The sequence below is a fragment of the Melitaea cinxia genome, chromosome 5 (assembly GCF_905220565.1).
Source record: "Melitaea cinxia chromosome 5, ilMelCinx1.1, whole genome shotgun sequence".
Taxonomy (NCBI): domain Eukaryota; kingdom Metazoa; phylum Arthropoda; class Insecta; order Lepidoptera; family Nymphalidae; genus Melitaea; species Melitaea cinxia.
The window spans coordinates 7,584,107-7,600,016 of record NC_059398.1 but is presented as its reverse complement, the minus strand read 5'-3'; the positions used below and the strand labels follow the sequence as shown (position 1 = coordinate 7,600,016).

The following is a 15,910-nucleotide window of genomic DNA, read 5'->3' as shown; positions in this document are numbered from 1 at the left end:
AATATGAAGAAAATTGAATATCGCTTTGTAATAAAATATCTTACCAAGCAATAAAAGTCTGTTCAAACCATGCTGAATGAGATATTATATTAGCTTACAAGAACTCTTGCCCAGGAAAAGCAATGGTTTGTAAACAATAGACACATAAAAAACAAGTGGCATAATTTGTTTAAGCAGGGTACGGAGTAAGTTGAAGACGATCCGAGGCCGGGTCGCCCCGATGCACGATGAGGTGACCACGCCAGAACTTACTGCAAAAGTAGAATTTTTTTTATTGGAAGATGCTCGACTAAAAAAGAAACAATTTGAAGAAATGGTTAAAGTATCGGAAACAACAATTTTCAAAATTCAACACAATTATCTTGGTACATAATTATGACTAAGTTAAGTGCAAGATGGGTGCAATGAATGCTCACGCCAGCGCGAAAAAACCGCGCGTGGAATGTTCCCGTGCGTTTTTGAACCTCTTCCAAGACAAGACAAGGATGGTGAGTTGAATCGAATTGTTACTGGTGATGAAACTTGGGCTCATCATTATGAACCTGAGTCCAAACAAGACTCCATGCAGTGGTATAAAAAGGATACAAGCACCACCAAAGAAGTTTAAGGTGTCACACTCGGTCGGGAAACTCATGGCGACAGTCTTTTGGGACTCAGAAGGAATTTTATTGATATATTACAAAGATAAAGGAGAGAAAGATCAATTTTTGTACAGTTAAAAGAAGCCATAAACGAAAAAAAAAAAATAGGAAGATTGACAAAAGTTGTTCTGTTGCGTGAGAACGCTCCCGTTCACAAGAATCGTGTTGCGATGGCGGCTTTGCATAAGGTGGGCTTCGATATTTTAAATAACCTACAGCCCAGATCTAGCCCCGAGTGATTATTATATAAGGTTAAGGAAGCGGTTTCACCATAATTTTTTTACGATCGTTATTTATACCAGTTAGTTAATTGAAAGGTCTGAAATATGTGTTCGTTTTGCAGGTGAATAAATTGAAATGAAAAAGTAATTTTGTCTTTTTATTTTTACTCAATAACCTCTAATCCGCGAATATTAAAACACCCCCTCGTATGTTATCTAATATTTACGTCAGTTAACCTTGTCAGAAAATGAGACGTCGATATTCTAACTCGTATCGACATTACGTGATACATTATTATTCTTATCGTTAATTTGATTCAGTCGAAATACGTTGCATTCGCTCAGTTGTTAGTTCACAGGAGAGGTGGGTTGCTTTGAATTTGAGAGGCGGGGGCAGGAGGCACCGGAGGGAGTGCGGAGCGGCAACGTTACTATGATAATACTAATATGCCCGTTTGATGTTTTTTTTTACCGTTTGAACTCGCTAGTTTTATTCCTGATTATTATTTCGTTCATACCTATGTATCTTTCAATACTTTGATAACTTATCAATTAGTTAACGATAACGATTTCAATAAAATCTATACTCGATTTGACAATTTCTACTAACCGAAGCTATGTGAACGTATCAACAAAGTGTATGTAATGTAATAATATTCTTAGAATAAGGATAACGAATCATAAGCGATATTTAGCATCAAAGATTTTAGTGGTCTCAAAACTTTACATTTAGAATAGATATTTTTAACGAGATAGAAGAAATAACAAGACGAATAAATATAAACACTAGGTATATAATATCAAGTCACTCATAATCGTCATTCAAAATAAAAATAAATCATAATATCATGATTGAGGACTGTCAGTTGAATAGGCATATAATTTTAAACTACCTACCTATATTATGAATTATCACGGCAGTGTTAGTTACATAATAATTAAGTACCTGGGTGACCGAGCTTAGATCGGTATTTTTAGTAAATTGTGTTTTTTGGATTTCATATTTAAATACGAATTACATGTTTATAAAATCTAAACTATCATAATAAAGACGTAAGTTTACTAAACTCGTCGCTTAACAGCATTCCAATATAAGTACATACTTAGTCTTTTAGTTATATATAAATTTAATAATATTAGTAAATTCAATATTCCTTACAAACTATATCTAACGACATTGAGGTCGATTGTAATGATAATTGTGTTTGCTTGTAAACGAAAAAAAAAAAAAAATAACTATTTAAATTACACCCTAGGTAGACGAAATATTACTCAAGTAAATACGCCTAATTAAACATAACTAAAAAAGAACTTGTCAGATCTCGATTAAATTTAATGGGACTACAATACAAGTACCACCTTTCGATTAAACAAATGAATCATCTAAATCCACCCAGTACAAAGCTAGAGGTAAAACAGAAAAAAATACAATCGTATTCAGAACCTCCCCCTTTTTTGGAGTCGGTTAAAAAGTAAAACTGCCTCATTAGGGTATTGATCAACTAATTTTCATAGGTACACAACACAAGCTGTGTATAATAATGTACTATTTTTACGTTATAAATTTCAAAAATTGTATTTATACTAAGGGAAATTTATCCATATAGACATTTTATTAAAAAATTTGCGAGATTTGAGATCTCTTGATTTTTGTTGTCAATACAGATATCGTAACTAGTTGCAATTGTTGCAGTTGATACTCAAAAGCAGTTAATTTTATTTGTAAGTTTTACGAACTCGTCGTAAAAATTCTACAAATTAATTTTAACACAGCTTATTTTAAGCTGATATCTTCAGTCTGTACGTCTTTTCTATAGAAAAATTGAAGGAACAATAGAACAAAGACACTGAATGTAGCTCAAGCATTTCCTAACATTCTTCTGATTTAGCAACCTTATACATTAGATTGTGCTATTACAAATTAACATTTATTACTTGTTGAATATATTTTTAGTAAACATAAGCTCTGATGCCTGTTATCTATATATGCATGAAGCCCGCGTATCTTTTGTCTTACTTATAAAGAATAATACTTAGTTTGATGTAAAGAATCGGCACTACCTGATTTTCTCGAAACGTTACTATTTGAGTGTAATAACGTGAAGTGCAGTTTTGTTAAGTAAATTTAAGTTTATAACAAAATATATGTGATCGTTAAGTGATAGAGTACTAACTATTATTACTATATTAATAGTCTTACAACTTCATTATCTTATGATTTTGCATTTTAATGAATCATTCAAGGAATGGTCATATTATACGTTTGAATGATTTTTCTATTTAAGTGTTTAATGTACAAATACAAAACTGAAAGTAAAGTTGAAGATTATTATTATTTATCTATATGATCATTCATATTGTTTGTTCCATTTTAAGTCAATACTTTATCGTGCGTGGAGCTCTGTCGCATACGGCATACCTATGTACATTTAGGTACGTTCTATGTACGTACCTACCTTCATATCTGTGTTTATGTTGGTACATCGCAGCACAGACGCCTACGTAACACGTCCAGTAAGCAGTTTGTTGTGGGGCACGAGCGCCGATATCACGTACTCGTTCGCCGCAGGTCGGTGGCACTCCGCCCGCCACCCGCCGTTGCCACCGCACCTCGTTGCGGGAATAATCGGTCAAGTCGATTTCATTCCGACTGATTTTGTACATTTTCATTACAATCTTGGTAATCAAATTGTTGCTAAACATTTTTAATTCCCATTGTGGTAATCTAGTCCCCGCCATACCGATTCAAATCCTTACGGCTACTGCTGTTTACTTTCAGTAGCTATTTAATTTTTGCGAATGCAATAATAGTTACAGGCTGTTGACCTGCCGCTCTAAATTCTAATACGTTCTAATACCATTTACGACAAACTTGTGAAGTAAATTTATTAAAAATATTTCAATTAATGTTAATATCAATGTTATATTTTATTATTGGATTAACAATGCTTTTGGCCTTGTATCCTTGTAAAATGGCGCCTCGCCCGTCATTATTATTATTACATTCGAAGCGAACTTCGTGACGATCTCCGTTCTCCAGCCCCCCGCTTCAACGTTCCCCGCGGATGCGTATCCGATTGTCGCGAGCCGACGACTGGCGTTTACGACTTGTCAAACAAGTTAGGTTATTCAAACTATTGAAGCGAAAATTCAAGACATTAATCAAAAATGAACCTTCTAATAAATAAATAATTTGTGAGTAGTGTTAATTGTGGTTATAAACACTCGAATGCTCGGTGAAAACCGAAATAAACTGGGCGAGTCATATGTAAAGACGCCATCTTTCTTTACAGATGTCAGCTGGGTCACAAATTCAGATGGCACCACAAACTACTGTCAACACGGGGCAGCCACAACATAATCAGGACTCCAATATGAGCACAGGTAAAGTGTGTACAAGTGGTATAAGTGCAGTTTAACCTTGTGATGTGATCAGTGAAGTTAGTGTTTACCACTACACGCTCACAAGTTTTCTGGAGGCTAATCTTATTTACGAACTTTGAGGACTAAACTTCTATGGATAACTGTTATCGAAAGAAGGATTGTGACGTCGACTTTTTGTGTATAATGCCGAATAAGAACTGTGAAAGTGTATTTTTTTCTCCTGTGATCAAAAACTATTGCGTGACACAATGCATGACTATAAAAGTGGAACTAACGTGAACCACATCGGTCTGCTCAGCTCTTTGTCGAAAAGTGAGTTAATGTTTATTTCCCTGAACACTGAGCTTGAGTCCAGTAGATTTTCTTATTTTATTAATTTTGAAAAAGTAGGAGATTTACTTTTAGTTTTGTGACGAAAAGGCAAAATATAATAACAGTAAATAGAGATTATTTTTCTTTATTAAATAATGTTTATTAAATGTGAATTTTGCGGTCCACCTTTCAGGGTCTTCGCATAGTGACAAAGAAGTAGATGCTTTGACTCCTGAAAAATCAGCTGCAATGCGAGGCTCTAACGTTGGGCCCGGTAGTGCTCTTGTACCACCAAGTGGTGCTACACCTACTATAGCAATGCCAGAAAAGAAAATAAGAAAGCGGAAAGGTAATTAGTTTATTTATTATTAAAATTAAACATAAATATTTGATGCGGTGTGGTTACAGCAGTAAAGAATATAGCCACACCCTCTCTTGCCGTGGGTATCGTCACAGGCAACTAAGGGATAACACAGTTCCAATACCACCTTGGAACTTAAAGCCGACCAATGGCGGTATAACCATACGACTGCTGGCTTTGAAATACACAGGCCGAAGATGGGCAGCAGCATCTGCAGTGCGACAAAGCCAGCTCTGCAGTCACCAACCCGCCTGCCCAGCGTGGTGACTATGGGCAAAATACATGAGTTCACGCCATTTTTGGCACGAACTTGTGGAGGCCTATGTCCAGCAGTGGACTGCGATTAAGCTGAAATGATGATGATGATGAATGCTAAATTTTTGAGATGTAAATGTAAATAGATAATTATTAAGGCAGTGGTTTTATTTCTTCCATTTGTAGTAATGTAATAATAATGTTTCTTCAGGTGAAGAAGGTGTAGGTGGGGGAGGAGGTGGAAAACAAAGACATAATTCATCAGATAAGAATATCCGAGAATATTTTTCAAAGCATCCCTCATCCAGTCCTGTTCGGCACGCTGGAGCTAAGTCACCTTCACCCCAGGGTGCTAACTATCCCATGGTAAATAAATACTCACTATTTAAATTTATCTCTTGCAACTTAGTAAAAAAATAATTTTTAATGTTTATTATTTACATATTCTTACTTTCAATCTGAATTGGTCTAGTGTAAGCTGACTAATGTGAATCAAAATCGATTGTTATCTATTAAAAATAATTACACATAGGAAAAGCTCATACATAATGTAACATATTTATTTTTTATTTTATTTGCTTAAAATGTGTTAATTTATTATTTATCATATTCAAATTACTCATAGATTCTACAAGTGGAGAATGAAGTATTGTTTTATCACATGATTGAGTTCTTGTAAAACTATTATTAAGATAAATAATTGATATACGATTGATGATAGTTTGAAATAGTTTGATTGTTAATAGAGATTTTGATAAGAAAAATTTTTTTGTAGTACCCACCGTCACCTTCATCATTGCTGCCTTCAGCTGACTTTTTACGTTCCGCCTCGCAACAGCGACCTCATACTTCTGTTAAACAGGTATAGATTAGGCTTGTTGTTTTAAATATGATTATTAAATTTAAAAAAATACTATTAATTATTTTCCATTCTTTTTGTTTAAGTTGAATTTCTATTTTCTCAATACTTACGTGCATATAATAATAATAATAATAATAATAAATAATTGTAAATTGTCTTTGATGTATGTTCTATTGGTGATTTTTCTTATCTAAATAACAGTTAAATGTTTAATATTTTTAATACAGATTCAAACAGAACTGACGTGTCAGAGGATACAAGAGTTAGAAACTCAAGCTTCATCTGACTTAGAAGTAAGAAACAATAGAATAGATGAATTAACAAGAAGTAATGAAGAGTTAAAACATCAAGTTCAAGCACAGAGCAAGGTCAGATTAAGATAGATTTTTGCAAAACAATTTTGTAATAATTAAGAATATTGTTTTAAGGGGATCCCAGACAAATTCGGCCGTTTTCATGTGCTATAAAGTATACGTTAAAGTTACGTTAAAAATATCAAATAAATATATGTTGTAACTCGGATTCAGTTTATTAATGTGACTGTAAGATAATTGTATAAAACTCTCTAAATAAAGAGAAATAATTGTTTACCTGGACCTCCTTTCGCGTACAAAAATCGTATAGGCTTTCTAATTTACTCACACTTCTCTTGCTTACGCGCAAATCTATTTACTTTTTTTAATCCAAGATAGGCATGAAAATGTAACAGGCAGACAGACTTACTTTTGAATTTTGCAATTGTATTTACTTCAAATAAAAAAATAATTTAAATTATTAATTTTGAGCTGTGTAAATGTAAAGCTGCTTAGTTTGTGGTCTAAGATCCGAACCTAAAGTCGATTTTCGCCGAGCCGATAATAGAATAAAATATAAATTTAGTATATCTATACAAATAAAATTGGAGCGGCTGTTTTTAATATTAAAATAACCGTTTTTTACTAAATTCATATGGATGTATACACGATACATACACAAAAATAGCATTTTGACAATTTTTGTCTGTCTGTATGTCTGTTTGTTCCGCCTAATCTCTGAAACGGCTAGACCGATTCTGACGGGACTTTCACTGGCAGATAGCTGATATAGTAAGGAGTAACTTAGGCTACTTTTATTTTAGAAATTTATTTATTTTATAACTGCGAACTGAACAACAAGTAACAACTAGTAATTAATATAATTTTATAGCCTAAATGATCGACACGACAAGAAGAAAATTAAATAATAATTATGGATGATCACAACTTGTACGCAAGCTCCTGCTATAGGAAACGGATCAATCGCATGTCCTAAGTAGTACAAGCTAGAGCCGGTAGATGGCCGAGTTTAATAACCTTTACGTAATACTGATCAGGTGAAGTGCGGGTGGGTGGGGTGTGGCAAAGTCTAAATGCTCAAGGTCATTGAGAAGGGGGAGCCTCTTAAGTAAAATGCTAAATTTTGTTTTTTCAAATTTCAGGTAATAGACCAGCATAAGTCACATATAAACAAATGTATAGAAGTGGTAAAGAAATTATTAAATGAGAAAAGTACTATTGAAAAGAAGGAAGCCCGACAGAGATGTATGCAAAATAGGTTAAGGCTTGGTCAGTTCGTTACGCAACGTGTCGGCGCTACTTTCCAAGAGAACTGGACTGATGGATATGCATTTCAAGAACTCACAAGGTATTTGGATTTGTTAATGTTGTCCTTTTAATATACACATGACTGTTATAATCTTTATAGAGGTAAATTTTTACAAATCAATAGATGAGCAATAATGATGAACAGTAGACTAAATAATTAAGACAAATGCTGTAATTAAATATAGTTGCTACTGTGAAGTAATTTTAAAGTAAATTCGTAATCTTTCGCAGGCGGCAAGAAGAAATAACGGCGGAAAAAGAAGAAATAGATAGGCAGAAAAAGTTACTGTCAAAGAAGCGGCCGTCGAATAACGAGGGGGGCGGTGGTCGGGGCAAACGTACCTCGAGTGTGTCCGCTCCGTCCACGCCGCAACCACAGCCGTTACATAACGGTACGGACGCGCCTACCTTCCTCAAACCAGACCCCCTGCCTAGTATGACGTGGCAGGAGTACTATGAGGCTGACGAGATATTAAAGGTTAGTTTGAGGTTTTATCAAAGTCCAATGTTAAATACTATACTACTGCATAACTTGACTATTGTTTAATCTCAGGTCAGGCTAAAATATTCCCAACTAAGAAAAATAAGAGAATTCATTATTCATGTTGAAGCTCAAGATCATTCTGCACTTAAGAATATTTTATCTGAATATTAAAACGGATGTTTGAATCAAAATTATGGTTTTAAGATAAAAATATTTTATACACCTAAAATTTGTGAAATATAATAAGATCTAAATTTCTCTATACGATCTATATTTCGTAACTCTTGTAATGTATAAAGTTTTCCTTTTTTACCTTAACAATGACTTGTGTGATAAAATTAATAAATTGTTAATGAAAATTGTTACTGTTTATAGTTGAGGCAAAGTGCCTTGAAAAAGGAAGATACAGATTTGCAGCTAGAAATGGAAAAATTAGAAAGGGAAAGAAATCTACACATTCGTGAACTGAAGCGGATACATAATGAGGATCAGAGTCGCTTTTCACAACATCCTGTTCTCTCTGATAGGTAAGGCATTGATTTTTATTTTTAAAAACACATTGATTTACTTTTAAACTTTGTGTAATAGTTATTTTTCATAAACATTCCATTTGACCTTCAACTAATTAATAAGAATGTTCTACTGATAACAGCTTGTGTGTGTTTGACTTTAAATGAAAACTGTTGAATAGGAAACTACTATTGTAGTTTTGCTTGCTGCTTTTCATATTTGTTTATTTTTTTTGCATTTTATTCAAGCAAGGGAGTTAAAGTTGTCTATTTAAGTTATAAAGTCAATTGATATGTTGTAATGTCGTCATCACCTTACATATAAGGAAATCAAGTGTAAATGTATTTTAATTGTAATTGTTTCTCAAATTAGTAATCCTTTATGTATCATTAAAACTATTGGATTGGTTATTTGCCCCATTCCCAGGTAATAAGTATTGTACATGACATAATGCAATTTGGTATATAAATAAAATTATAGTAATTGCTTAAAATTTTCTGTAAAAATGTGTGTATGACAAAAGCTTGTGTATGTAGTCTGTAAGTAGCAATAATTGTAAAAACAATTTACAATTACTTATCAAAAGTTGTATTTACTTCAAAACATGTCATATTGTTATAATTATTATTATTTATTACAATCGTAATTAAGTAACCAGTCACCTTTTAAATTTCAGATATTTGCTACTAATGCTGTTAGGCAAAGGTGGTTTTAGTGAAGTACATAAAGCATTTGACCTTCGGGAGCAGCGATACACTGCCTGCAAGGTTCATCAGCTTAACAAAGACTGGAAAGAAGACAAAAAGGCCAACTACATCAAGTGAGTCTGTATACCGGCACTGACTAAGCAATATATAATATGTCTTTAGTTTCAATCGGTGTTTTGTTGCAATGATAATAGCTTTTTACTAGTTATTATAATTGACAAAATATTTTCAATATGTATAATAGTACATAATTGATGAAATTGATAAAAAATGTCAGTAATGGCAAACAATTTATTGTAACTTCTCCCTGTGAGTTTACACAGACTTACTGTAGAGAATCCAGCAATAATGGAGTTTGCATAGACCTCATTTTCTTAGATAATTTCGTTAATTACTTTTCTATCTAATATTCCTCTTTTATCTAAAAATGATGTGATTAATTTAGAACTTTTTATTTCAAAGAAACATTCTCCACTTAATCCCTACTATTTCTACACTAGATTGTCTATCTAATGTTTTATGTTTAATCAACTTAAAACATTAAAATGGGCATTGTTGACAAATAAGGAAATTGTGATGTTGCTAGAAAGTTTTTAGCTTCAACTACAGTTTTGAACTCCCCTAGATAATTTTCATTTTTTGCAAGCTTTTTATGTGGAAATTTTTTAAATAATTTTTATTTTATTTTAATCAGACATAATTTTTAAAATGTACGAATTGTTTTTAATTTGTTTCAGACATGCACTTCGGGAGTACAATATACACAAAGCTCTAGATCACCCACGAATTGTTAAACTTTATGATGTATTTGAAATAGATGGCAACTCATTTTGTACTGTTCTTGAATATTGTAATGGACATGATCTCGACTTTTATCTTAAACAGGTAAATTGAAATATTCATATATGCGAATAATCCTCATATTAATTCATGTAGTGTGCAATGCTAGCTGTAAGCAATTTTTTGTTGTAAATAATGGTTTTGCAAAATATAAAAACGTAATTGTAAAGGTCTTATCTCTGATAGTGTAATTTGTAAGCAAGTATTAAAAGAAAAAACGCAAAAATCAGTAATTATTGTGTAATACCTATTTCAGCACAAGACTATACCGGAGCGTGAGGCCCGATCTATCGTTATGCAAGTGGTGTCAGCTCTTAAGTACCTGAATGAGATTAAGCCACCAGTGATACATTATGACTTGAAGCCGGGTAACATTCTGTTGACGGAGGGCAACGTGTGTGGTGAGATTAAAATCACTGACTTTGGCCTCTCCAAGGTTATGGATGAGGAGAATTACAACCCTGACCACGGCATGGATCTCACCAGCCAAGGCGCAGGCACATATTGGTGAGTAGAATGTGTATAAATCATTTTGTGTCAGTGAGTTAGTTTTGTGTTTTAATTTTGTATTTAAATATGAAAATAAATCTGCAATGTTCTAGTCTGATATTTGTACATATTTTAAAATAATTATGGATTCCTGTCCACATATTATTTAAATTTACAAATCTATAAAAATGATGAATAATTGTAGAAGCAAAGGAGTAAATATACATTCGCGTGCAACTGAATTGACTCAAGTCGTATATTAGTATATAAGTTTAATTTTTCGGAAAATGGCTTATCCGATTTTTGTAAAAGTTTTTTTATTCGAAAGACATATATTTTTTTTCATAAATATAGCAATTTTTATTCATAAATAAACAATGACAAAGCTTTTCAAATAAATACGGTCAAACATGAGCGTTACAGAAATTACTCGTTGCGGTACCCACGAGTTGCGAGACTAAATCATGTAAAAAAGCTCACGTGACCCATATTTCTTATCAGTCATTCGTCAGACGTTGACAGGTTTACACCTCAGAAGCAGCGGCCCAAGTTGTAGCTTTGTTGCAAGCGGGCCATAATCAACGGCGAGTTGCTCGTGAACTTAACATGAGCCAATCAGCTGTTTCACGAGTATACAGAAGGTTTCAAGAGACTGGTGGCTTCGTTCGGAGACCACAAACCAATAGACACCGCAGCACATCTGAGATGGACGACCGCTTCATTGTCTCAACTTTGTTAAGAAATCGTCATCTCACTGGTGTTGATGTTGGTTGATGTGCAACAGGAGCTCAGAAGGGTTCGAGGAGTGGCTGTCAGTCAGTGGAAAGTTAAAAGACGCCTGAAGAAAGCCAATTTAACTCCTAAACGGCCAGTCAAAGGCCTGAAACTGACCGCAGCTCACTATAAAGCCCGACTTCAATTTGCTCGTGAACACTTCATTTTGGTGGTTGGAGTGGTGGTCTAACAGCTCAAAAGCATGTGGAAAACGTTCACCTCCTGTAACTTATGCAGGCTACATAGGAGAAGATTTTCTATTGATGCATGCTCGGTGCCATACAGCAAGTGTTACTCGCCAGTTTCTTCAAGAGGTGCAAATTGAGACGATGATGTGGCCAGCCCTCAGTCCTGATCTGAATTGCATTGAGCATTTATGGGACGAGCTCAAACAGAGGGTGCGAGCTAGAGATACGGCTCTATCAAGCATCGTCGAGCTCAAAACTGCGCTAGAGGAAGAATGGAATACGATACCTCAAGATTTTATCAAAAAATTGATAAAATCAATGAAAAATCGCATGCAAGCCGTTATAAAAGCTAGGGGAGCCAATACAAAGTATTGAAAATTTTAATTTTCTTTACTTTTATCAAAAATATTTTTTTTATTCATTATGTTGTTGTTTTTATTTTTCTTCATTTTTTATACATTTCTGTCAAATAAAATTGTATCAATAAATACTCAACCGATTTTTCTCATTAGGATAGCATTATTTAAGAGAAAAGATTAGGCTTTCAAACAAGAAAATCGGATAAGCCATTTTCCTAAAAATCGAACATTTATACCAATATACGGCTTGAGTTGATTCAGTTGCACGCGAGTGTATATGTTTAAAAAAAATTAGGACAAAATGTTATGTTTACATGAGTTTTTTAGCAGTAAAATTAAAGGTATCAATCATTAATCTCAAGAAATTTTCTTTTAAGGTATTTGCCACCAGAATGCTTTGTAGTAGGCAAGAACCCACCAAAGATCAGTAGTAAGGTGGATGTTTGGAGTGTAGGTGTTATCTTCTATCAGTGTCTGTATGGCAAAAAGCCCTTCGGACACAACCAAAGTCAAGCGACAATATTAGAAGAAAACACAATTTTAAAGGCGACTGAAGTTCAGTTTGCAAACAAACCAACAGTCAGTAATGAGGCTAAGGTGAGTGATAAGACTTTTTAGTTTTTATTAAACTTGTGTCAAATGATTGAAAGGTCTTTTATCTCCATTCCTCATTCAAATAAGTGCTATCGAGTAGCGGCGAAGTTTCGTATGATCTTGAGCAACATAAAGATTATCTACATTCAAATACTTACTGTTGTTACTTTATGAAAACCTTAAACCTTGTCTATGTCATATAATAATTATTATTTTGTCATGATTAAAAAATAATGTTTTATTCCCGCTTATTATTTAGCTAGATGTTATTGAAACACCCATAAATGACGTTATACAAATAAGCAAATATTTCTGTTTGCTAAGGTGTTGTTCATTTGTGTAATTAATTGCCTGTTCGATTATGTGATTTTGGTTCACTCTTGATATTTTTTTTTTGCATAAAAACTACCTATACTAATATGGTAGTGGAATTGTTTGTTTAATATTTTTTTTTCTATCGATAATTGTTTTATGATTTAAAATAATGAAATATGAGTGAGTTTGTATATTTTGTAGTCCTCATTATTACTACCGATATTTAGGAATCAGAATTCTGTGTTTGTACAAAACAAGAATAACAAAAAAAAGTATTATTTTGGGTACATATGAAGAGGAAATATTGTTTAATGAAAATGTTCGTATAATTAGGGGCTATCCATAAATTACGACACACTTTAAGGGTCGACTAAGTGTGACATTGTGTGACAAGTGGTGGGGATGACTCCAAAATTTTGTAACATCACTTTTGAAAATATATATTTGGTTTTTAGTTAAATAGAAATAATTAGTATGTCGGAACGAGTGTTTTATTAATTTAATAAATAAAAATGTATAGGTGTAAAATTGGAAAATATTTGACATAACAATAGGAAGGGGGATGTCATGAATGTGACTACGGTGACAAGGAGGGGGGCGACACAATATCGTGAAATTCGTGTGACGTAATTTATGGATGGCTCGTTATGTGTAAGTAAAGATGTAAAGAGACGTGCGTTGTCGCAGAGCTTCATCCGCGCGTGCTTGGCGTACCGCAAGGAGGAGCGCATCGACGTGTTCGGGCTGGCGCGGCACGAGTACCTGCAGCCGCCCATGCCCAAGCCGCGCGGCGCGGCGGGCGCGGGCGGCGCGGCCGGCAGCGCGGCGGGCGGCGCGGCGCCGGCCGCCTTCAGCGCGGGCCTGTTCGCGGCCGGCTCGTCGTCCTAGCCGCGCCGCGCGCGCCCGCGCCGCCCGCGCCCGCCGCGCCCCTGACGCCGAGGCGCGCCCGACCGGCTCGTGCCTGTACGCCTGTAAAATGACTATATCGTTTACGGATTCAATTGTTTAAGATTATGCTTACTGTTGACTGTATTTATTGAGCGGGTGATAAAATGTGATTATCCATTTATGAATGGTTTTATCCTTTTGTCACTAGAGAAGAATCCTTGGGACTATCCCTAGCATATTATATAAGTTATCCCTATTAAAAAAGTTAAAATATGGCTTTGGTGTTTTTTTAAATACCGATCCTTGAATATGTTGTCGATATTGATTTCAGAAAATTTTATAAAATATAAAGTACCAAAGAAGATAGAGGAGACCTTAACTTGTCATTCAACAAAGTAAAAAAAAAATCACCCGTCGAAGAGCGGATTCTAAGTACAATCTTAAAAAAGCGTCATTTTATCATCGTATCATTCGTTGAAATAATTTGTATCTACATTAACAAATACGCTTCACGCGGCTTTTTAAGTTTTGTAAAATCATTCTGATATTATATTATTATATCGGAGAAGCACTATGTTATCGTAAAAGACCTGTAATAACGTAAGTTATAAGTATCAAAGATGCTTAACATGCTGTGAGACCAAAATAATACTGTGAATAATTGCAATTCATCATCATCATTACAGCCTATACAGTCCACTGCTGGACATAGGCCTCCACAAGTTTACCCCAAAAATAACGTGAACTCATGTGTTTTGCCCATAGTCACCACGCTGGGCAGGCGGGTTGGTGACGGGTGATTGCAATTAAACTTACATAATTATTGATAGGAATTTGCTCTGTATATTTTAAATTAATTGCAATGTTCCTAATTACAGAAATAAACATACTCTTGAAAATATACAGAAATGGAAACAACCTAAATATTTTATCTCAAATGTTATTTGTGCGTGTGTACATTTAAGAATTACCATTCAATTAGATCAAAATGGAGTTGATAAACGAGATAACATTTTATTTGGAATACGATTCTCAGTTGATTATCATAATGTAATTAAATTTGATGTGGAGATTCTATAAAGTATAGAATGTTCGACATGTATTTAAGAATTACTAAAAACTAAAGTTTTGTAAAAAAAATTATTACAGCGTATTTTAAAAGCTTTTATTTAACTTGCAATGGTTTTTTTTAATGTATGTATGAATAACTGAATGTATGTATGTTCGTAGTGTGGAATCTTGCAACTCCATTTTGAAGCATAGGCTATATTTTTAACATATAGAGCTGAAATGTGTGTTTACACGTTTAGTTTGGATGACAATGCATAGTTAGCTGTGTGACATCATTCTAAATCCAACATGGAGGAACACCCAAGATTTCGGAGTAGTTTTTAATGCACTCCTGCAATATGGGTATCAAATGAAAGGGCTCTCTGAGAGTAAGTTGAAAAATATAGTTATATTACTCTATATCCAATATGGCGGACTATGGTTTTTATTGCAATATTGGTGTCCCATATTGTAGGAGTAAATTAAAGGACTTAACCATGAATATCAGGCCGAGGAACACACATATTTAATCGGATATTTCGAGTTATTGTAGTCAGCTACTCAGCCAAATCGAAATGTGATGCGTGTAACGAGGCGTTGGCGCAGCGGTCATAGCACTGGCTGTTACGCTGGCGGTCGCGGGTTCGATTCCCGCTCACGACAGACATTTGTATAGGCCATGTAGATGTTTGTCGTGGTCTGGGCGTTGTACTTGCGTATTGTACAAGGAGAAAATCCTACGGGAGGCCGTTGAGTGTGAAGAATTTGTTTATTTATTATTTTTTTGTCATTTGATCCCATGTAAATTTGATCGAGATCTGACGACTACTTTTTAAGTAATCTTTGATAACGTGTATTTACTAGACTTTTTTTACGTCTACCTATGTTGTGTTACTTTTCGATGTAATTGTAGTCGTTTTTTTTTTTCGTTTGCGACCAAATACAATATATGTATATATTTTCTTATTATTCGACGTTCTTAAACGATCACACGAATACTTTTTCTTAGACCAGTAATACTACTAATTAGCTGTATATAAACTAATTATGAGAG

General features: G+C 34.2%; 1 protein-coding gene and 1 long non-coding RNA gene across 3 annotated transcripts in view; one reads left to right on the top strand and one right to left on the bottom strand.

Moving 5' to 3' along the window:
- Positions 1–14,082, top strand: part of LOC123653495 (serine/threonine-protein kinase tousled-like 2) — a 71,068-nt gene extending 56,986 nt beyond the window's left edge. The window contains exons 5-17 of one of the 2 annotated variants that reach the window (XM_045589487.1): positions 4,156–4,246; positions 4,752–4,907; positions 5,386–5,540; positions 5,950–6,036; positions 6,264–6,404; positions 7,493–7,698; positions 7,890–8,136; positions 8,518–8,669; positions 9,329–9,472; positions 10,097–10,244; positions 10,456–10,706; positions 12,387–12,606; positions 13,606–14,082. In XM_045589487.1, the coding sequence (XP_045445443.1) occupies positions 4,156–4,246; positions 4,752–4,907; positions 5,386–5,540; positions 5,950–6,036; positions 6,264–6,404; positions 7,493–7,698; positions 7,890–8,136; positions 8,518–8,669; positions 9,329–9,472; positions 10,097–10,244; positions 10,456–10,706; positions 12,387–12,606; positions 13,606–13,806 (2,199 nt within the window). In that variant the 3' untranslated portion in view covers positions 13,807–14,082. Of the gene's footprint in view, positions 1–4,155; positions 4,247–4,278; positions 4,559–4,751; positions 4,908–5,385; positions 5,541–5,949; positions 6,037–6,263; positions 6,405–7,492; positions 7,699–7,889; positions 8,137–8,517; positions 8,670–9,328; positions 9,473–10,096; positions 10,245–10,455; positions 10,707–12,386; positions 12,607–13,605 lie in introns of those variants that run through there. The other variant, XM_045589488.1, reaches the window with a different exon arrangement.
- Positions 66–3,657, bottom strand: LOC123653498. Its single transcript, XR_006743114.1, has 2 exons — positions 3,319–3,657; positions 66–251 (listed from the first exon to the last, which is right to left on the bottom strand). It is a non-coding gene; the product is annotated as an uncharacterized LOC123653498 (long non-coding RNA).
- Positions 14,083–15,910: the final 1,828 nt, after the last annotated feature.